We start from the raw sequence: 18,443 nt of genomic DNA, 5'->3' as shown, positions 1-18,443 counted from the left end.
CATATGAAAGTTATGGACAGTATTATCAGCCCTCAAAGCAAGTTTTTTTAAAACTTAAAAAAAAAAAAACATAAAAAAAAAAAATTAAAAAAAAAAATAAATAAACATTACAAATTTATGTATGAAGGTGGAGATGGCGGGGGCCGCAGCCTGAGTGCTTTGTGTGCCTAATTGACCATGAGCCATGAGTGGTGCCTGAGGCTGCATGATGGAGCATGGAAGGGACTGGGTGTGGAACATGTTGGTACTCAGCAATTTGGTATTGGCGAATATGATAACCTGGGTATTGGCGGGACCCATTTGTGGATAACCCCCAGAATGTCCATGTCAAACATACCCATGTAGTGGCCAATCTCCTCCACTGGGCATGGTCAAGTGGCCATACTGGTGAGGTGCAGCTGGTGGCATGAATTGGCCATGTTGTGGCCGGTGTTGTATTGGGCCTTCAGGTATTTGTGGTGAAGGACTCCGTGTGGAAGGGGGTTCAGTTTCTGATATTGGGTTCTCCTCTGGTTGTGCAGCCATTTGGAGGCTGCTTTGCCGTGAAAGTTGCCATCTTTCAAGGTAAGACAATATGGGAATATGGTTATTGGGTGGGGTACATGCATCTAAAACTATTTGAAGTGCACCTCTGGCCCGCAGCCTCACTTCTCGGGTGATTGTGCGGAAATAGCATGCCAGACTACATGCATAAGCCTCTTCCCCGTCATCATTGGCAGTGCGGGACAGGTAGTTCAATACCCCAGTATCCACTTGCTGTTTGGTCCCAGTTGTGGCAAGCTCCCTCCTGCGGTGGCCACGGCGTGAAACGACTGCAGGCTGTGGTGAGGTATCAATCTGGAATGTTGGGCTGCTACTCTGCCCACGATCCTCTTTATTTGGCTCGTGTCCCGCAGAAGGCCATGCTGGTGGCAGTTGTTGATGACTTGTTGACGGTTGGGAAGATGCTCCAGCCTGTTCTTTCACCTCACCAACTGGGTCGATGTGGACCTCCGAATCTGAGCCAGTCTCCTGCTCAGTTATGTTTGAATCTGTTCTGTTGTTCATAAAAAATTAAATAAAAAAAAATAATAATTCATACTGTAACACCACGTGGCAAAAGTGTGGTGTGCTGACTCAACCACTTATGGACGGAGATCAAGAACTGGAGCCAGAAAATTTAAACGATCATAATAAATATATTTTCTTTTTTTGGGTCCCTCTGACCCACTCCTGGCACGATTCTGACGCTCTCTGCGGAACTGGTCACGGCAGCTTCGCCACCGTCTCATGACATCAGACACTACAAAGTTAACAACAAATTTTTTTACATTAGGAAGACAGAGCAACTATAGGCAAATTTAGATTAAAGCCTAATGTGACATGCTACTTGACAATCTTTAAAACTGCCAGGCTAACAAGCATAACATCACATATGATGATGGTTTTTGCATTTGTTGATTCCTTTTAAGCAGCTACTTTTTTTTACAAAAAATCGGGTAGTACTTACTCATTTCATGCTGCACCTTAGGTGTACTTTCTTCATATGTAGCAAACATTTGCCGGCATATACCCTTCCATGAGGCGTCCTTGCGGGCACGGACTGCTTAATGTGCTTCACGTACATCCCATATTTCGAGCCTCTCCTGCACCAAAACGATCAGAAGATCAACATTAATTTGCCTTGCCATCTTGCTATACTCCGTGGAGGCGTGCTTGTGGCTTGTTTTGTAACTTCCCAGGCTAATTAACATGCCAAAGCTTCCTGAATAATGGCTGATCCAACTTCCTGTCACCTGCCCATTGCCTGAGAATTTCTCGCAAGTCACATGCGTGGTCTGTGTGCTGTGCGTTTTTTTCTCGCACCCATAGACTTGCATTGGCGTTTCTCGGATGAGATACGCGGACAATCGCAGCATGCTGCGATTTCACTCACAAGCGTAATACGGCCAAGAAAAAAACGGATGATGGGAGCTGCCCCATAGATTAACATGTGATTTTTTTATCGCATAGCACTCGTCCGTATTACAGACTAGTGTGACTCCGGCCTAAAACAAATATGTAGAAATACTTAGCTGTGTGCAATGTATCATTACCATCTGCCTGTGGAGTCAGAGCCTGCAATACAGATCAAGTATACAGAATTCTCCCTATTACATCATTATGATTGTGGCTCAGTAGCTTTAGCTCCTGCATGTAATGTTGAAGGTTATGGGTTCAAATGCCTTGGAGACTCAAGAAAAAAATTACATTTTTGTAATTGCTTTTTACTATTTTTAGTAGTTTTATAAAAAAAAAAAAAATTGGACTTTTTCTTCACCTCTAGAATACAAGGGACATGGAAGTACATTATTACCGTATATGCAATTATAATCTTTATCATCTTTATTTTTATATAGCGCTAACATATTCCGCAGCGCTTTACAGTTTGCACACATTATACATAGAGACACATTATGCAATGTGTCTCTAAGTATAATAGTATAATCTGCTTCAGGGTTCATTGCCAGCAATATAGGTGAAGATTACCAAATTCTCCATTCAACATTATGGTCTGTGGCTCATAGGTAGAGCTGCAGCCTGCAAACATGGAAACGTGAGTTGGGGAACCCGATCACAGGAAAGGGGTGAATATATTAAGGAGGAGGAGGTTCAACAGAGCGATGAGGACGATGACGTAGAGAGGTGAGTAACAGAAGCCGTGTCAAAAGCTCTGAAGTGCAGGGACGATGGGACTGAGTCCTCAAATCAGGACTGTGCCGCTAAATCCAATATGGTTGGGAACTATGAGTAACATATTAGTGAACAGGGTTGTATAAAACTTCAATCACATGCAAATCTATGTGGATGTTGGATCTTCTCACATTTGTCTATAACTAGTGATGAGCGAGTATACTCGTTGCCTGGGTTTTCCAGAGCACGCTCAGGTGACCTCCGAGTATTTGTTATTGCTCGGAGATATAGTTTTCATCGCCTCAGTTGCATGATTTACGGCTTCCAGATAAGCTGAATACATGTGGGAATTCTCTAACAAACAGGCATTCCTCACATGTATTCAGCGTATCTGGAAGCCATAAATCATGCAACTGAGGCGATGAAAACTATATCTCCGAGCAATAACAAATACTCGTAGGTCCCCCGAGCGTGCTCGGGAAAACCCGAGCAACGAGTATACTCGCTTATCACTATCCATAACGTATCAGAAGAACATTTTGGTTGGATTTCCCCTTTAAGGGTTTGCTCACACTAGTGTATAAAAAATCGGTCTCTTTCTCCGTACCCGCTATCTCTCAGATAACTCTCTTCTCGACCCTCTTCAATCTGGTTTACGCTTTTTACACTCTACTGAAACTGTCCTCACTAAAGTCTCTAATGACCTACTAACAGCTAAATCTAATGGTCACTACTCCATGCTAATTCTCTTGCATCTCTCCGCAGCATTCGACACTGTGGATCATCAGCTCCTCCTCACTATGCTCTGCTCCATCGGCCTCAAGGACACCGTTCTCTCCTGGTTCTCCTCCTATCTCTCTGACCGATCCTTCACTGTATGTTTTGCTGGTTCCTCCTCCTCTCACCTTCCCCTTACTGTTGGGGCTCCTCAAGGATCAGTCCTAGGCCCCCTCCTCTTCTCTTTGCATACTGCCCCTATTGGACAAACAATCAGTAGATTTGGTTTCCAGTACCATCTCTATGCTGACGACACCCAATTATACACTTCTTCTCCTGTTATCATGCCGACCTTTTTAGAAAACACGAGTGATTGTCTTACCGCTGTCTCTAACATCATGTCCTCCCTCTATCTGAAACTGAACCTGTCAAAAACTCAACTCCTCGTGTTTTCTCCCTCTACTAACCTACCTTTGCCTGACATTGCCATCTCCTTGTGCGGTTCCACCATTACTCCAAAGCAACATGCCCGCTGCCTTGGGGTCATCCTTGATTGTGAGCTTTCATTCACCCCCGAGATCCGATCACTGGCTCGCTCTTCTTACCTGCATCTCAAAAACATTTCTAGAATTCGCCCTTTTCTTACTTTCGACTCTGCAAAAACTCTTACTGTTTCACTTATTCATTCTCGTCTGGACTATTGTAACCCTCTACTAATCGGCCTCCCTCTTACAAAACTCTCCCCGCTCCAATCTGTCCTGGATGCTGCAGCCAGGATCATATTCCTCACCAATCGTTACACCGATGCCTCTACCTTGTGCCAGTCATTACACTGGCTACCCATCCACTCCAGAATCCAGTACAAAACTACTACCCTCATCCACAAAGCACTCCATGGCTCTGCACCACCCTACATCTCCTCTCTGGTCTCAGTCTACCACCCTACCTGTGCTCTCTGCTCCGCTAATGACCTCAGGTTAACATCCTCAATAATCACAACCTCCCACCCCCGTCTCCAAGACTTTACACGTGCTGCGCTGATTCTTTGGAATGCACTACCTAGGTTATTACGATTAATCCCCAATCCCCACAGTTTTAAGCATGCCCTAAAAACTCATTTGTTCAGACTGGCCTACCGCCTCAGCGCATTAACCTAACAATCCCTATGTGGCCTATCATAAAAAAAAAAAAAAAAAACATAATCAGGTTCCTCGTATCATGTTCTCATACACTTTATGCAGTATTAGCCCTCTGTGTCTGTACTGCTACATACTTAGGCAGTTAACTGGTTCATGCAGCTTTACATGAACACCCGAGCCTTACACTATGGCCGGTCCGAATAACGAAAGCAATTGTTACCATCCACCTCTCGTGTCTCCCCTTTTTCTCATAGTTTGTAGCTTGCGAGCAGGGCCCTCATTCCTCTTGGTATCTATTTTGAACTGTGATTTCTGTTATGCTGTAATGTCTATTGTCTGTACAAGACCCCTCTATAATTTGTAAAGCGCTGCGGAATATGTTGGCGCTATATAAATAAAATTATTATTATTATCCAGAAGAGTGGGATGATTTTTTTCTCACTTTGTCATCCGTGTGCTGCCCGTGTGCCATCCATTTTATTACTCAGCAGCTATTAATCTTTTACAGGACCATTTAGTATCCTAGGCTACAGACCGGAACTGTATCCAGAAAAATCGGATGACTGATGGTCTGTACGGCATGCACTTTTTATATTACGATATTCACCACGCTAAGCAGAAAGATTATATGTTGTGATGTGAATAACAAAAAGTAAGGTGTACTCACTTTTGTAGTAGAGGAAGTTGAAAACTTAGGAGGAGGAGCCATAGGAGGATGAAGTGTCCAATAGTAGAAGCTAATGAGGTGATCCGGTAGTTAGTACATTGGTGGCACGTTAATCACTCAAGTAAGTGTACCTCTGATACACGACTTCAACAGACGGTAGTTTAGGTTTTCTGATGGTAACACTTCTTTACACTTTTAGTAATCGCATTCAGCTGCTCTTTTTTATCAGCAATACGCTGCACCACCAATATTACTATTAACCCCTTACCGACCTCCGACGTACTATTACAGCAGAGGTCGGTACCCCCGCTTTGATGTGGGCTCCGGCGCTGATCCCGCATCAGAGCCGGGATATGTCAGCTGTTTTGAACAGCTGACAAATGCCCGCAATAGCGGCGGGTGGAATCGTGATTCACCCGCCGCTATTAAGTAGTTACATGCCGCTGTCAAACGCTGACAACAGCATTTAACTACCGCTTCCGGCAATGTGGCCGGAAATGAGCACATTGCTGACACCCGTTACGTGATCGGGGGTCAGCGATGCATAGGCATAACAACCAGAGGTGTCCTTGAGACCTCTATGGTTGTTGATGCCGGCTTGCTGTGGTCGGCGCTCATAGCAAGCCTGTAATTTGTTGATGCCGGCTTGCTGTGAGCGCCACCCTGTGGTCGGCGCTCATAGCAAGCCTGTAATTCAGCTATATAGGAGCGATCTGTGTGGATCGAGTTCTGCCAGCTTCTAGATTCCCATGGAGGCTATTGAAGCATGGCAAAAGTAAAAAAAAAAGTTGAAAAAAAAAATATATATAAACGTTTATATCACCTCCCTTTGCCCCATTCAAAATAAAACAATAAAAAAAATCAAACCTACACATATTTGGTATCGCCGCGTTCAGAATCGCCCGATCTATCAATAAAAAAAGCAATAACCTGATCGCTAAACAGCATAGTGAGAAACAAATTTGAAACGCCAGAATTATGTTTTTTTGGTTGCCGCGACACTGCATTAAAATGTAATAGCGGGCGATCAAAAGAACGTATCTGCACCAAAATGGTAGCATTAAAAACATAAGCTCGGCACGCAAAAAATTAGCCCTCCTCCGACCCCAGATCATAAAAAATGAAGACGCTATGGGTATCGGAAAATGGCGCAATTTTTTTTAAAGTTTGGACATTTTTTTACCACTTAGATAAAATTTAACCTAGACATGTTTGGTGTCTATGAACTCAAAATGACCTGCAGAATCAAAATGGCGGGTCAGTTTTAGCATTTAGAGAACCTAGCAAAAAAAGCCAAACAAAAAACAAGTGTGGGATTGCACTTTTTTGCAATTTCACCGCACTTGGATTTTTTTTCCCGTTTTCTAGTACACAGCATGCTAAAATCAATGATGTTGTTCAAAAGTGCAAAAAATAAGTCCTCACATGGCCATATTGATGGAAAAATAAAAAAGTTATGGCTCTGGGAAGGAGGGGAGCGATAAACGAGAACGCAAAAATGGAAAAGGGCCGCGGCGGGAATGGGTTTAAAAAAAGTACCGGGCAGACTACAGTCAATTACTGAACAATGGACAAACTGCACACAAGCCATCTCCAGATTACTTGCAGTCACCTGCTGGACCAGAGTCCCTAGGCCCCACTTACAAGCAGCACTTTTAACTCAGTAAGGCCGGTTTCACACGTCAGTGGCTCCGGTACGTGAGGTGACAGTTTCCTCACGTACCGGAGACACTGACTCACGTAGACACATTAAAATCAATGTGTCACTGCAGATGTCAGCGTGTTTTCATGGACCGTGTGTCCGTTTGGAAAACACGGAGACATGTCAGTGTTCGTGGGAGCGCACGCATCACACGGACCTATTAAAGTCAATGGGTCCGTGTAAAACACGTACCGCACACGGATGCTGTCCGTGTGCCATGCAGGAGACAGCGCTACAGTAAGCGCTGTCCCCCCAGCTTGTGGTGCTGAAGCCCCATTCATTTCTTCTCTCCAGCAGCGTTCGCTGGAGCGAAGGAATGAAAAATCATTGTTTTTTTTGTGTGTGTTTAAAATAAAGTTCCCGGTAATCTCCCCCCTCACTCCCCCTGTGCGCCCGCCCGCTGGCATTAAAATACTTACCCGGCTCCCTCGGCGCTTCCATCCTCTCAGTGTCGCAGCTCTTCCTGTATGAGCGGTCACGTGGTGCCGCTTATTACAGTGATGAATATGCGGCTCCACCTCCCATAGGTTTCACTGTAATGAAAAAATAAGCTGATCTAAACTGCCTCATTGAATAATACTGGTCTTAGTGCAATCCGATTTTTTATCAGACTGCATTTGTCCGACTTACATGCTAGTGTGAGCGAGCCCTAAGGCTACGTTCACACTAGCGTTCGGCTAGTGTGCGTCGCGCTAGCGTCGGGCGACGCAGCGGCGACGCACGCGTCATGCGCCCCTATGTTTAACATGGGGGACGCATGCGTTTTTGCTTGTTGCGTTTTCCGACACGTGCGTCTTTTTTGACGCTAGCGTCGGACCAAGAAAACGCAACAAGTTGCATTTTTCTTGCGTCCGATTTTCATCAAAAAACGACGCACGCGTCGAAAAACGCAGCGTTTTTGCGTGCGTTTGCACGCGTTTTTCGGTGCGCTGTGCGTCGCGTTGTCGACGCAGCGGCGCACAACGCTAGTGTGAACGTAGCCTTATACACTCGTGTAAGCAAGTCCTTATACACTAGAGTAAGCGAGCCCTTATACACTAGAGTAAGTGAGCCATTATACACTAGAGTAAGTGAGCCCTTATACACTAGTGTAAGCGAGCCCTTATACACTAGAGTAAGTGAGCCCTTATACACTAGTGTGAGCGAACCCTTATACACTAGTGTGAGCAAGCCTTTGTACACTAGTGTGAGCGAGCCCTTATACACTAGTGTAAGCAAGTCCTTATACACTAGAGTAAGCAAGCCCTTATACACTAGTGTGAGCGAGCCCTTATACACCACTGTGAGCAAGCCCTTATACATCAGTGTGAGCGAGCCCTTATGCACTAGTGTGTGAACCCTTACAATGACTACTCCAGAACTGTATATAAGCTCTGCACACAGGTAATCCACATTCTGAAAATCCTATAAACTAAGTAGTGTAATGAGAGACAAACAGATACAATAGGATTACATTTAAGAACATTAGGTGTGTGCATGTCGCTTGTGAGAAAATTAAGTTTGAGGATTGAATTGCTTAAAGGGAACCTGTCAGACACAATAACGCTATTGCATGTAGAAAAGCCGCGGAGACTCCATCTCGTGTTTCTCAACGGTTTTCCTTTTTGGATGCTGCCCTTCCCGTGGTTGTTCCTTCCAGGTGAAAGACCTGGCTATTTATTGCTTGCGTTGAGAAACACGTGATGGTGTCTCCGCGGCTTTTCTACATGCATTTGCATATTTCCCACAAGGGATGGGGGCAGTGTTCTGGATCACTGCGTTGAGAAACACGTGATGGTGTCTCCGCGGTGTTGGATGTTTTGATCTCCCCGAGGTCATTCATCCTTATGTTTATAGTCCTTTTACTAGGCACTGCTCCTAATAGCCAGTTTCCTTCTCCACACTGATGAGGGGCAAATACCCCGAAACAGCTGTCTGTGGATAGATACCATGTTTTGGCATAGGTGGTTTTCCTTTTTGGATGCTGCCCTTCCCGTGGTTGTTCCTTCCCGGTGAAAGACCTGGCTATTTATTGCTTGCATTGAGAAACACGTGATGGTGTCTCCGTGGCTTTTCTACATGCATTTGCATATTTCCCATAAGGGATGGGGGCAGTGTTCTGGATCACTGCGTTGAGAAACACGTGATGGTGTCTCCGCGGTGTTGGATGTTTTGATCTCCCCGAGGTCATTCATCCTTATGTTTATAGTCCTTTTACTAGGCACTGCTCCTAATAGCCAGTTTCCTTCTCCACACTGATGAGGGGCAAATACCCCGAAACAGCTGTCTGTGGATAGATACCATGTTTTGGCATAGGTGGTTTTCCTTTTTGGATGCTGCCCTTCCCGTGGTTGTTCCTTCCCGGTGAAAGACCTGGCTATTTATTGCTTGCATTGAGAAACACGTGATGGTGTCTCCGTGGCTTTTCTACATGCATTTGCATATTTCCCATAAGGGATGGGGGCAGTGTTCTGGATCACTGCGTTGAGAAACACGTGATGGTGTCTCCGCGGTGTTGGATGTTTTGATCTCCACGAGGTCATTCATCCTTGTTTATATATAAAATTTTGCACAGTCATACGTCTGGACCCCGAGAGTGTCATAGGCTATGTTGTGAGGCGAAATTTTAACCCCGCGCATTCAAATTCACAAAACAATTTTTCTCCTATCTACATAATGGGGGAAAAGTGAAAGTAAAAGTGTTGGAGGCAAATTGACAGCTGCCAGATGTTAACAAGGGGGACTTAAAGAATGAGAGCGATGGCGCCAAAGAGTATATACCGTACAGTTGCTAAGGTGGGGCCCCGACATGGGATACTCACCACACACGGGGATATTAACACACACACATAATGCGCCACACACTACCACGTGCTTGAACACATATACCACCCTCAGCACACATTTCACCACACATACACCAACCTCGCCACATAAAAGTAGAAACACAAACGTCACCACTCAAAACTCGCCATGCGCAAAATTTACCACATTCAAAACTTGCCACATGCAAAACTCGCCAAACGTGCAAAACTCACCTCATGGAAAACTCGCCACACGCAAAACTTGCACATGCGGAAAAATTGCTACATGCACAAAAGTTGCAACACATGCAAAAGTTTCCTCACACAAAACTTGCACATACTCAAAATGCACCACACATAAAACTTGCCATGCGCAAAACTTGCTGCACACAACTTGCTACACTAACCTGTCACATGCAACTCATCACACAAAAAGTTGCTACACGCATGTTGGCTCACAAAACTCATCTCATAAAAGTCGCCACATGCATGTTACCACACGCAACTCAACACACACAACTTGACACATGAAACTCGCCCTAAAACACACACAAGTCTGGTATTATCCTTCAAACATAAAAATCTGATTAATAAGCAGACAAACTACAAGAGCAACAAATGTATTATATAGGAAATACGGCAGCTGTCAGTCACATGACCTGTCTATTATGTGTATGTGTGAGCTAATATATACTGCCAGGGGGGAGGGCTTCCTGTTGGCTGGGGATTTATCAGGTTGCCAATAGCAACCAATCACAGCTCAGCTTCTATTTTGCAACAGTTAATTAATCTGAGCTCTGATTGGTTAATATAGGCAACAAATGGCATTCTCAGTATAACAAAGCTTGTGTAAGGTAATAGCATGTCAGTTAGGGTGTGTTGGTGGAAAGGCTGATGTCAGTCACATTACCTCTATGTGAGTGGGTATAGAAACTGCCAGTTACAGACTATTTTTTCCACAATAATGCCTCATAAGAAAAGGAATTCCATGGCACGAATGTCAGCTGATGCGAAAAGAAAAGCTGCATTACGGGCCAATGAAAGATATATCATGGGAGGAGTAGTTGTTTTGGCAGGTGACTTCCGCCAAACACTACATGTTATTCCAAGATCAATCCCTGCAGACAAACTCAATGCCTGTCTCAAAGCATCGTACCTTTGGAGAAAAGTAAAGAAAATATCACTGAACACAAACATGAGGGTCTACATGACAGGCGATGTTTCTGCTGGACTGTTTTCGAGCCAGCTATTGACTATTGGAGATGGCAAGACACCAGTAAACTCAACCACTGGACAGATCACCTTCCCAAGCAACTTTTGTTGCATTGTGACTTCCATTGAGGAGTTGAAAGCCAAGGTTTTACCAAACATTTAACTCCACTTCAAAAATTCTGGCTGGCTGTGTGAAAGGGCTATTCTAGCTCCAAAAAATGACAGCATCAACAAGATCAATCTTCAAATTCTAAATCTCCTTCCAAGTGTGTGCACAACCTATAAGTCAGTGGATACAGTACTAGACCCTGCTCAATCATTATTTTATCCAACTGAGTTCCTCAATTCCTTGGAGCCACAAGGACTTCATCCTCACAACCTCTTTCTAAAACTTATTCTGCTATTGAGAAATTTGGATCCACCAAAGCTGTGTAATGGAACAAGACTCTTGATTAAGAAGCTGTTTCCACATGTAATTGAGGCAACCCATTTTGACAGGATGTGCCACAGGAGATGTTTTCATTCCAACAATTCCTCTCATTCCATCTGATTTGCCTTTTGATTTTAAACGCCTCCAGTTTCCTGTTCGACTGGCATTTGCTATGTCCATCAACAAGGCTCAGGGACAGTCCTTGAAAGTAGTTGGAATCGATTTACAATCTCCATGCTTTTCTCATGGTCAACTTTATGTGGCCTGTTCAAGAGTTGGAACAGCCAAAAATCTGTTCGTCTTTGCACCTGAAGGAAAAACTAAGAATGTCGTTTATCAAAAGGCTCTCGAATAAGTAGTAGAAGATTACTCCACATTACTTGGCCAATTTAGTTAAATCTGTGTGGAATATCTCTGATGTTGAAATATATGTTGTGAAATGCTTCTGTTAGCTTAGTTTTTGCCTTTTAATAATTATATTTCTATCTATTTGTTTTGTGGTTTTTGTGTACAGAACAAATGCTTGTTAACACATTTTATTTTGCTAACAGCAGTTATTAACCCGGGCGAAGTCGGGTAGTACAGCTAGTATGGCAATAAAGAGTACATGCATATTTTACTAACTTTGTTCTGTGCATTTTTAATATAGATGTTTTTTTCTATTCATCATTCAACCAACAACCTACTTTAATCCAATGTGCATGGAGGCCTTTACTTTAAGTCTTCAGCTCTGCTTGTTGAGGAGTTCCCTCCACTACCAGGTCCTCATGGTCAGACATGATCTCGATTACGGAGTATTTACCTTGATGCACACACGTTGGTGATTATATTGGTCCAGTTGAAGATGTTGGTCCAATCCTTTTTTTAAATTTCCCACTAAAAGCACTAAAGAGATAGGTCAGCTCCCACACAAATTTACACTTTTGGACAGAGGAGACGTTCAGACAAGTGAGCTATTTATAGTAGAAAATAAAGGATCAGAGCCATAATCTCCGAAAACTGTGTTTCCTGTCCTCTGGTGAACTTGAGTCATCTGAGTGTGTGAGATTTCATCTGCTTTATTTCTTCCTTTGGATTCTGTCGGGTCCTGTTTCATGATGGTTTAGCTTTTAGAAATCCCATTAGTAAAAATAAATGTTAAAAAAGCCATTGAAGTCTTTGTGTGATGAGAACATCTATTGTGTTATGATAGGCTTTTATTCCCACAGCCAGAGATCCTCACAGCTCATTATGTTGTTCAATTTCTTTTTTAGACTTTCTGCCTATCACAAATTACGGAAGCTGATAAAGCAGAATACATACATTAACTGGCCTGAAGACCCCAAGGGTGATGAATTCTTCTGGTTCAAGCTTCGGAAAGCATTAGATGGCGGAATGTATGAAGAGGACACAATACATCTTGCTGTGGCTAACGGATAACATGGATGCAACAAAAAAAAGAAAAATGTACCGTATTTCCAGGAACAGAAGTTGCGTCTTCATCACAGATAATGTGAAATATATATTCAGGATCTCCAAACCTATTTTGATACTTCTTGTCTTGAATATATAGATGAGCCTTCATCTTTTCTTTTTTAAACAATAATATCCAATACCGTACCTGCATTTGTGACTCCATACCAAAATAAAATCAGCGTATGATCCCAACCTGTGCCACTTACTACTATATTTCTAATAACGATTTTAAGTTTCCAGCTATTGGAAAAAAATATATTCTTCCATTCAGAGACTGAAAACTAATTCACACAGCAGTTGATAAGTAGGTGCAGGGGTGTAATGATGGTGTCTATTGAGCAGGCATCCCCAACCTGTGGCTCAAGAGTCCATGACATGTGGCTCGCGGCTGTCTGCCTGTTTGGTGCATTAGCCTCAGACCTAGCAAACTGCTATGATGAGCAGGTCTCCAGATGGGGACTTTTCTGAGTAGACCTGCGCAGAAGAGCAGCTCTAGGTGAACTAATATTGGCCTTGGGGGTTTAGAGATAAATGAACCGGTCCGGGCACGACAAGTAGGTAGGAGGCAACTACTTGTACTGGACAATTTTATTTTTTACTATGGGCCTAAAAGCTAACAGGCAGGTAGTTGCTTCCTACCTACCTGTCGTGCCCGGATCCGATCTCTGCCGGTATAGAACAGTCACAGACATCTCTTACAGATTCAGCGCTTCTGTTGACATCATGTCAACAGAGCAGCAGCTTATTTTCTGCTCTGTTGATGGGACCTGACTGCTGACACTATGCTGATTTACGGTTGGCTCCCCACTGCCTAACTGTGGGAATTCAGCTGTCAATCAACATGATGTTGGCAGTCGCGCCCTGTTGACAGAGCAGAGCGGAAGAGGAAGACTTGCTCTGTTGATGTTGAACAGCTGAATCACTGGCAGGAGCGGCCAATGACCACTCTGTGCCGACACCGGGATGAACTAGTAGATAGCTAACAACTACCTGCCTGTTTGTTTTTTAGACCTATAGTAAAAAAAAATTCCCTTTAAGTATAGTGATCTGCAAAGAGGATGACTGCCAGTCGGAGAGGGTGCTTGAAGCTGGATGTGACAATGCGATGGCAGTGCTTGAAAATAGAATACTGAATTATAGGAAGGTGGGAATCAGTCTATGTAAGCATTTGGCCTTAGTGTGATTTCTGTGTGAAACCTTTATCTGTTGTTATACTGGTAATGGAGCCTTTGGGTATCGCTACTTTGAGAAGTCTGGACATGTGTCGTAATCCTCTGTCCGAGCGGAATAGGGTTCTCTAGGAAAGTAAGGTTGGGAGATACTGCTATATACAGAATAATGGACCATACCAAACTGAAGGACACTTTGTAGACTTCTGTCCATCCATGCTGTTGACATTGGTTCTGTGTGTAATGGGCAGACTACATCTTCCCGATGCTCCATTCACTCTTCTGCCCTTAATCTCCAATAAGGGAGGAAAAGGACCATTGCAGTGAGTGACGGTCTTAGTCTAACATCTGAGTCCCAACTCCCAACAATTTTGAGGTTGTCTTGGGTCTGTATGATTTTTGGAGTTGAGTTTGGGGCTTGAAGTATCAACAAAATTGAATCTGAGGTTTCAAATAATGTTGCAGGTCAACTCTAGGGTCTCCATTAAAGAAACTCTGTGGTCTGAATTTATTTTGGGGACTACATTAATTTGGGGGTTAAGTGAAGGTCTGAATTGATTTGGGGCCAATTCCTGGGTCTAAATTTCTTTCAGTTCAGCATTTTGAATACTAAAATAATTTTAGATGTTGACATCTTGACAGCTAAATGAATTTTGAGGTCAATTTTAGGGTCTGAATTAATTTTGGCCTCAAACCTGAGATCTCAACTTATTGATTGGGTTTGACTCAGAAATCTGTGGGTCATGTATGTCTTCTATCTGCGTTTTTCACATATATAACGCCTGCCCATTATAGTCAATGGGGTTGGTCACACGTCTGTGTTTTTTGTGGACTGAGTGGTCCACAAAAAATTATAGAGTCTTGTCTGTTTTTGATCTGAATCACGGATCAAAATTACAGATAAAAATCTTTTGGTCTGTGAAAATCATGCCCAGCACACAGATGACTTCAATGTGCTATCCATGTGCTGTCCATGATTAGCAGTGTAATGGAAAGGAGACACTTTGCATTTTTTCAATGAAAGCCTTCTGTTCTCTGCCAGTTATAATCTGACCAGCTTCTGTGTACTTGTGCCTTGCTATTCTCCCAGTGGACAGTCCTGACTTTTGACCTTGCTATTTGACTATTCTCATTCTTTATGATGTTCTCTCCACACCGACCTCCTGATTCTGACCTTGCTACCCAACTATTCTTTTGATTCTTATTCACTTCTCTGGATAACAGCCCTTCCATGGAAGTAATCCAGTGGACCCCATTTTAAATCCATATCCCTGTACAGGGCTAAAGCATTGGTGCAAAATCATTTTTTCCGCCAGGGACAATTTAGTTATTTATACCTTCACCCATGGACCACACAAAATGATTACGGTAACTTGAAATTCATGCCGCCACTTTTGGTAAAACATTTAATAGACTCACCCCAAATGTAATGGCTGGAGCTGTTTACTTTTGTGTGGCTGCGATGTTAGGTGGTATTGATTATGTTGCTAGTAGCAACTACTTTTCCAGATTTGCGTCGATCTGGATTTCAGTCGACTCTTTGCTATGAATTTTGATTTTTTTGCAGAAAGTTCTGAACATAAATGCATATTAAACTGCAGGTCTCCTCACAGTGGGAAATTCATCACTGCACATGTAACATTTATAGAACTCTAGCAGTGGGGGGGTCTGCATTATATAAACCGTGTCCCAAATTATTATGCAAATTGGATTTAAGTGTCTTAAATATTTAATTGTTTTGTTTTTCAAATAAACTCATGGATGGTATTGTGTCTCAGGGCTCAATGGATCACTGAAATCAATCTTAAACACATGTGATAACTAATAATCTTTCTTTATAATCTTTATTTTTTTTATATAGCGCTAACATATTCTGCAGCGCTTTACAGGTTGCACACATTATCATTACTGTCCCCGTTGAGGCTCACAATCTAAATTCCCTATCAGTATGTCTTTGGAACGTGGGAGGAAACCGGAGTACCCGGAGGAAACCCACGCATACACGGAGAGAACATACAAACTCTTTGCAGATGTAGTCCTTGGTGGGGTTGCTAACCACTGCGCCACCGTGCTGCCCGTTAGTTTTCCAGGTGATTCTAATTAAAGGAAAACTACTTAAAAATGATGTTCCACATTATTAAGCAGGCCACAGGTTTCAAGCAATATGGGAAATAAAAAGGAATTCACTGCTGCTGAAAGCGTTAAATAGTGCAATGCCTTGGATAAGGTATGAAAACATTAGATATTTCACGAAAACGTAAGAGTGATCATCATACTGTGAAGAGAATTGTGACTGAAATTGAGCACAGACAGAGTTCATGCAGATAAAGGCATAATGAGGAAGGTTTCTGCCAGACAAATTCATTGGATTAAGAGAGAAGCTGCCAAAATACCATTTCAAAGCAGCAAAGTTATTTGAAGCTGCTGGTGCCTCTGGAGTCCCTCGAACCTCAAGGTGTAGGATCCTTCATAGGTTTGCTGTGGTGCATAAACCTACTATTCGGCCACCCCTAAAGAGTGTTCACAAGCAGAAATGGTTGCAGTGGGCCCAGACATACATGAAGACTAATTTTCAAACAGTCTAGTTTACTGTTGAGGGTCGAGCAACCCTGGATGGTCCAGATGGATGGAGTAGTGGATGGTTGGTGGATGGCCACAATGTCCCAACAAGGCTGCAAAGTCAGTAAGGAGGTGGAGGAGTCATGTTTTGGGCCGGAATCATGGGGAAACAGCTGGTAGGGCCCTTTAAGGTTCCTGAAGGTGTGAAAATGACCTCTGCAAAGTATATAGAGTTTCTGACTGACAACTTTCTTCCATGGCATAAAAAGCAGAAATGTGCCTTCAGGAGCAAAATCATCTTCATGCTGACAATGCACCATCTCATGCTACAAAGAATACCTCTGAGTCATTGGCTGCTATGGGCATAAAAGGAGATAAACTCATGGTGTGGCCACCATCTTCACCTGACCTCAACCCTATAGAGAACCTTTGGAGTATCATCAAGCAAAAGATCTATGATGGTGGGAGGCAGTTCACATCAAAGGAGCAGCTCTGGGAGGCTATTCTGACTTCATGCAAAGAAATACAAGCAGAAACTCTCCAAAAACTCACAAGTTCAATGGATGCAAGAATTATGAAGGTGAAATCAAAGAAGGGTTCCTATGTTAAAGGGAACCTGTCACCCCCAAAATCGAAGGTGAGCTAAGCCCACCGGCATCAGGGGCTTATCTACAGCATTCTAGAATGCTGTAGATAAGCCTCCCGATGTAACCTGAAAGATGAGAAAAAGAGGTTAGATTATACTCACCTGGGCGGGCGGTCTGATCCGATGGGTGTCGCGGTCTGGGGCCTCCCATCTTCTTACGATGAAGTCCTCTTCTTGTCTTCAAGCTGCGGCTCTGGCGCAAGCGTACTTTGTCTGCCCTGTTGAGGGCAGAGCAAAGTACTGCAGTGTGCAAGCGCCGGGCCTCTCTGACTCTGATTCTCAGAAGAGGCAATTTGCATATTTAATTTCCCAGAGGAGCATTGCACGGCGAATAAACCTCCTTACTTTGACAAGCCAGAGCTGGTATGTCACTCTCCACAAGGAAAAACGTTATCTCTTAAGGTACCTTCACACATAACGATTTCGTTAACGATATCGTTGCAACGTCATGCTTTTTGTGACGTAGCAACGATCTCGCTAACGATCTCGTTATGTGTGACAGCGACCAACGATCAGGCCCCTGCTGGGAGATCGTTGGTCGCTGGGAAATGATCAGGACCTTTTTTTGGTCACTGATCACCCGCTGTCATCGCTGGATCGGCGTGTGTGATGCCGATCCAGCGATGTGTTCACTTGTAACCAGGGTAAATATCGGAATAAATTGTAGAGAGCAAAAAAGACATGTTGAATAGGAGATCAACAGGATCACAAAGTTAGCAAAAAATATATATCCAAAGTTTATTACACAAACACTGTAAACAGACCATACATTAACCCCTTAGCGACCGCCGATACGCCTTTTAACGGCGGCCGCTAAGGGTACTTAAACCACAGCGCCGTTAATTAACGGCGCTGTGGAAAAAGTCCATAGCGCCCCCCAGAGGCCGATTTTCTCCGGGGTCTCGGCTGCCGAGGGTAGCCAAGACCCCAGAGAACATGATTCGGGGGGTTTTTAACCCACCCCGCATTTGCGATCGCCGGTAATTAACCGTTTACCGGCGATCGCAAAAAAAAAAAAAAAAAGCGATCTCTTTTTAATTTCTCTGTCCTCCGATGTGATCGCACATCGGAGGACAGAGAAAAGGGGTCCCAGGTGGCCCCCCAATACTCACCTAGCTCCCCCAATGCTCCTCGTGTCTCCCGGTGGGCGCCGCCATCTTCAAAATGGCGGGCGCATGCGCAGTGCGCCCGCCGGCCGGCACCGGGAGAATCTTTGGGGTCTCGGCTGCCGGGGGTAGCCGAGACCCCAAAGAGCACGATCGGGGTCGGTATTACCGACCCCTGTTTTGCGATCGCCGGTAATTAACTGTTT

At 43.8% G+C, this 18,443-nt stretch overlaps 1 protein-coding gene across 1 annotated transcript in view; it reads left to right on the top strand.

Annotated features, from left to right (window-relative positions):
* The window catches only part of LOC138650846 (toll-like receptor 13), a 50,395-nt gene extending 37,446 nt beyond the window's left edge, over positions 1 to 12,949 (top strand). Inside the window, exon 3 of the mRNA XM_069740690.1 lies at positions 12,556 to 12,949. Coding sequence (XP_069596791.1) covers positions 12,556 to 12,721 — 166 coding nt within the window. The 3' untranslated portion in view covers positions 12,722 to 12,949. The remainder of the gene's footprint in view (positions 1 to 12,555) is intronic.
* The last annotated feature ends 5,494 nt before the right edge of the window (positions 12,950 to 18,443 follow it).

The sequence above is a fragment of the Ranitomeya imitator genome, chromosome 10 (genome assembly GCF_032444005.1).
Source record: "Ranitomeya imitator isolate aRanImi1 chromosome 10, aRanImi1.pri, whole genome shotgun sequence".
NCBI classification, from domain to species: domain Eukaryota; kingdom Metazoa; phylum Chordata; class Amphibia; order Anura; family Dendrobatidae; genus Ranitomeya; species Ranitomeya imitator.
Note: the sequence above shows the minus strand (reverse complement) of the source record. Positions and strands in the feature narration are given on the sequence as shown.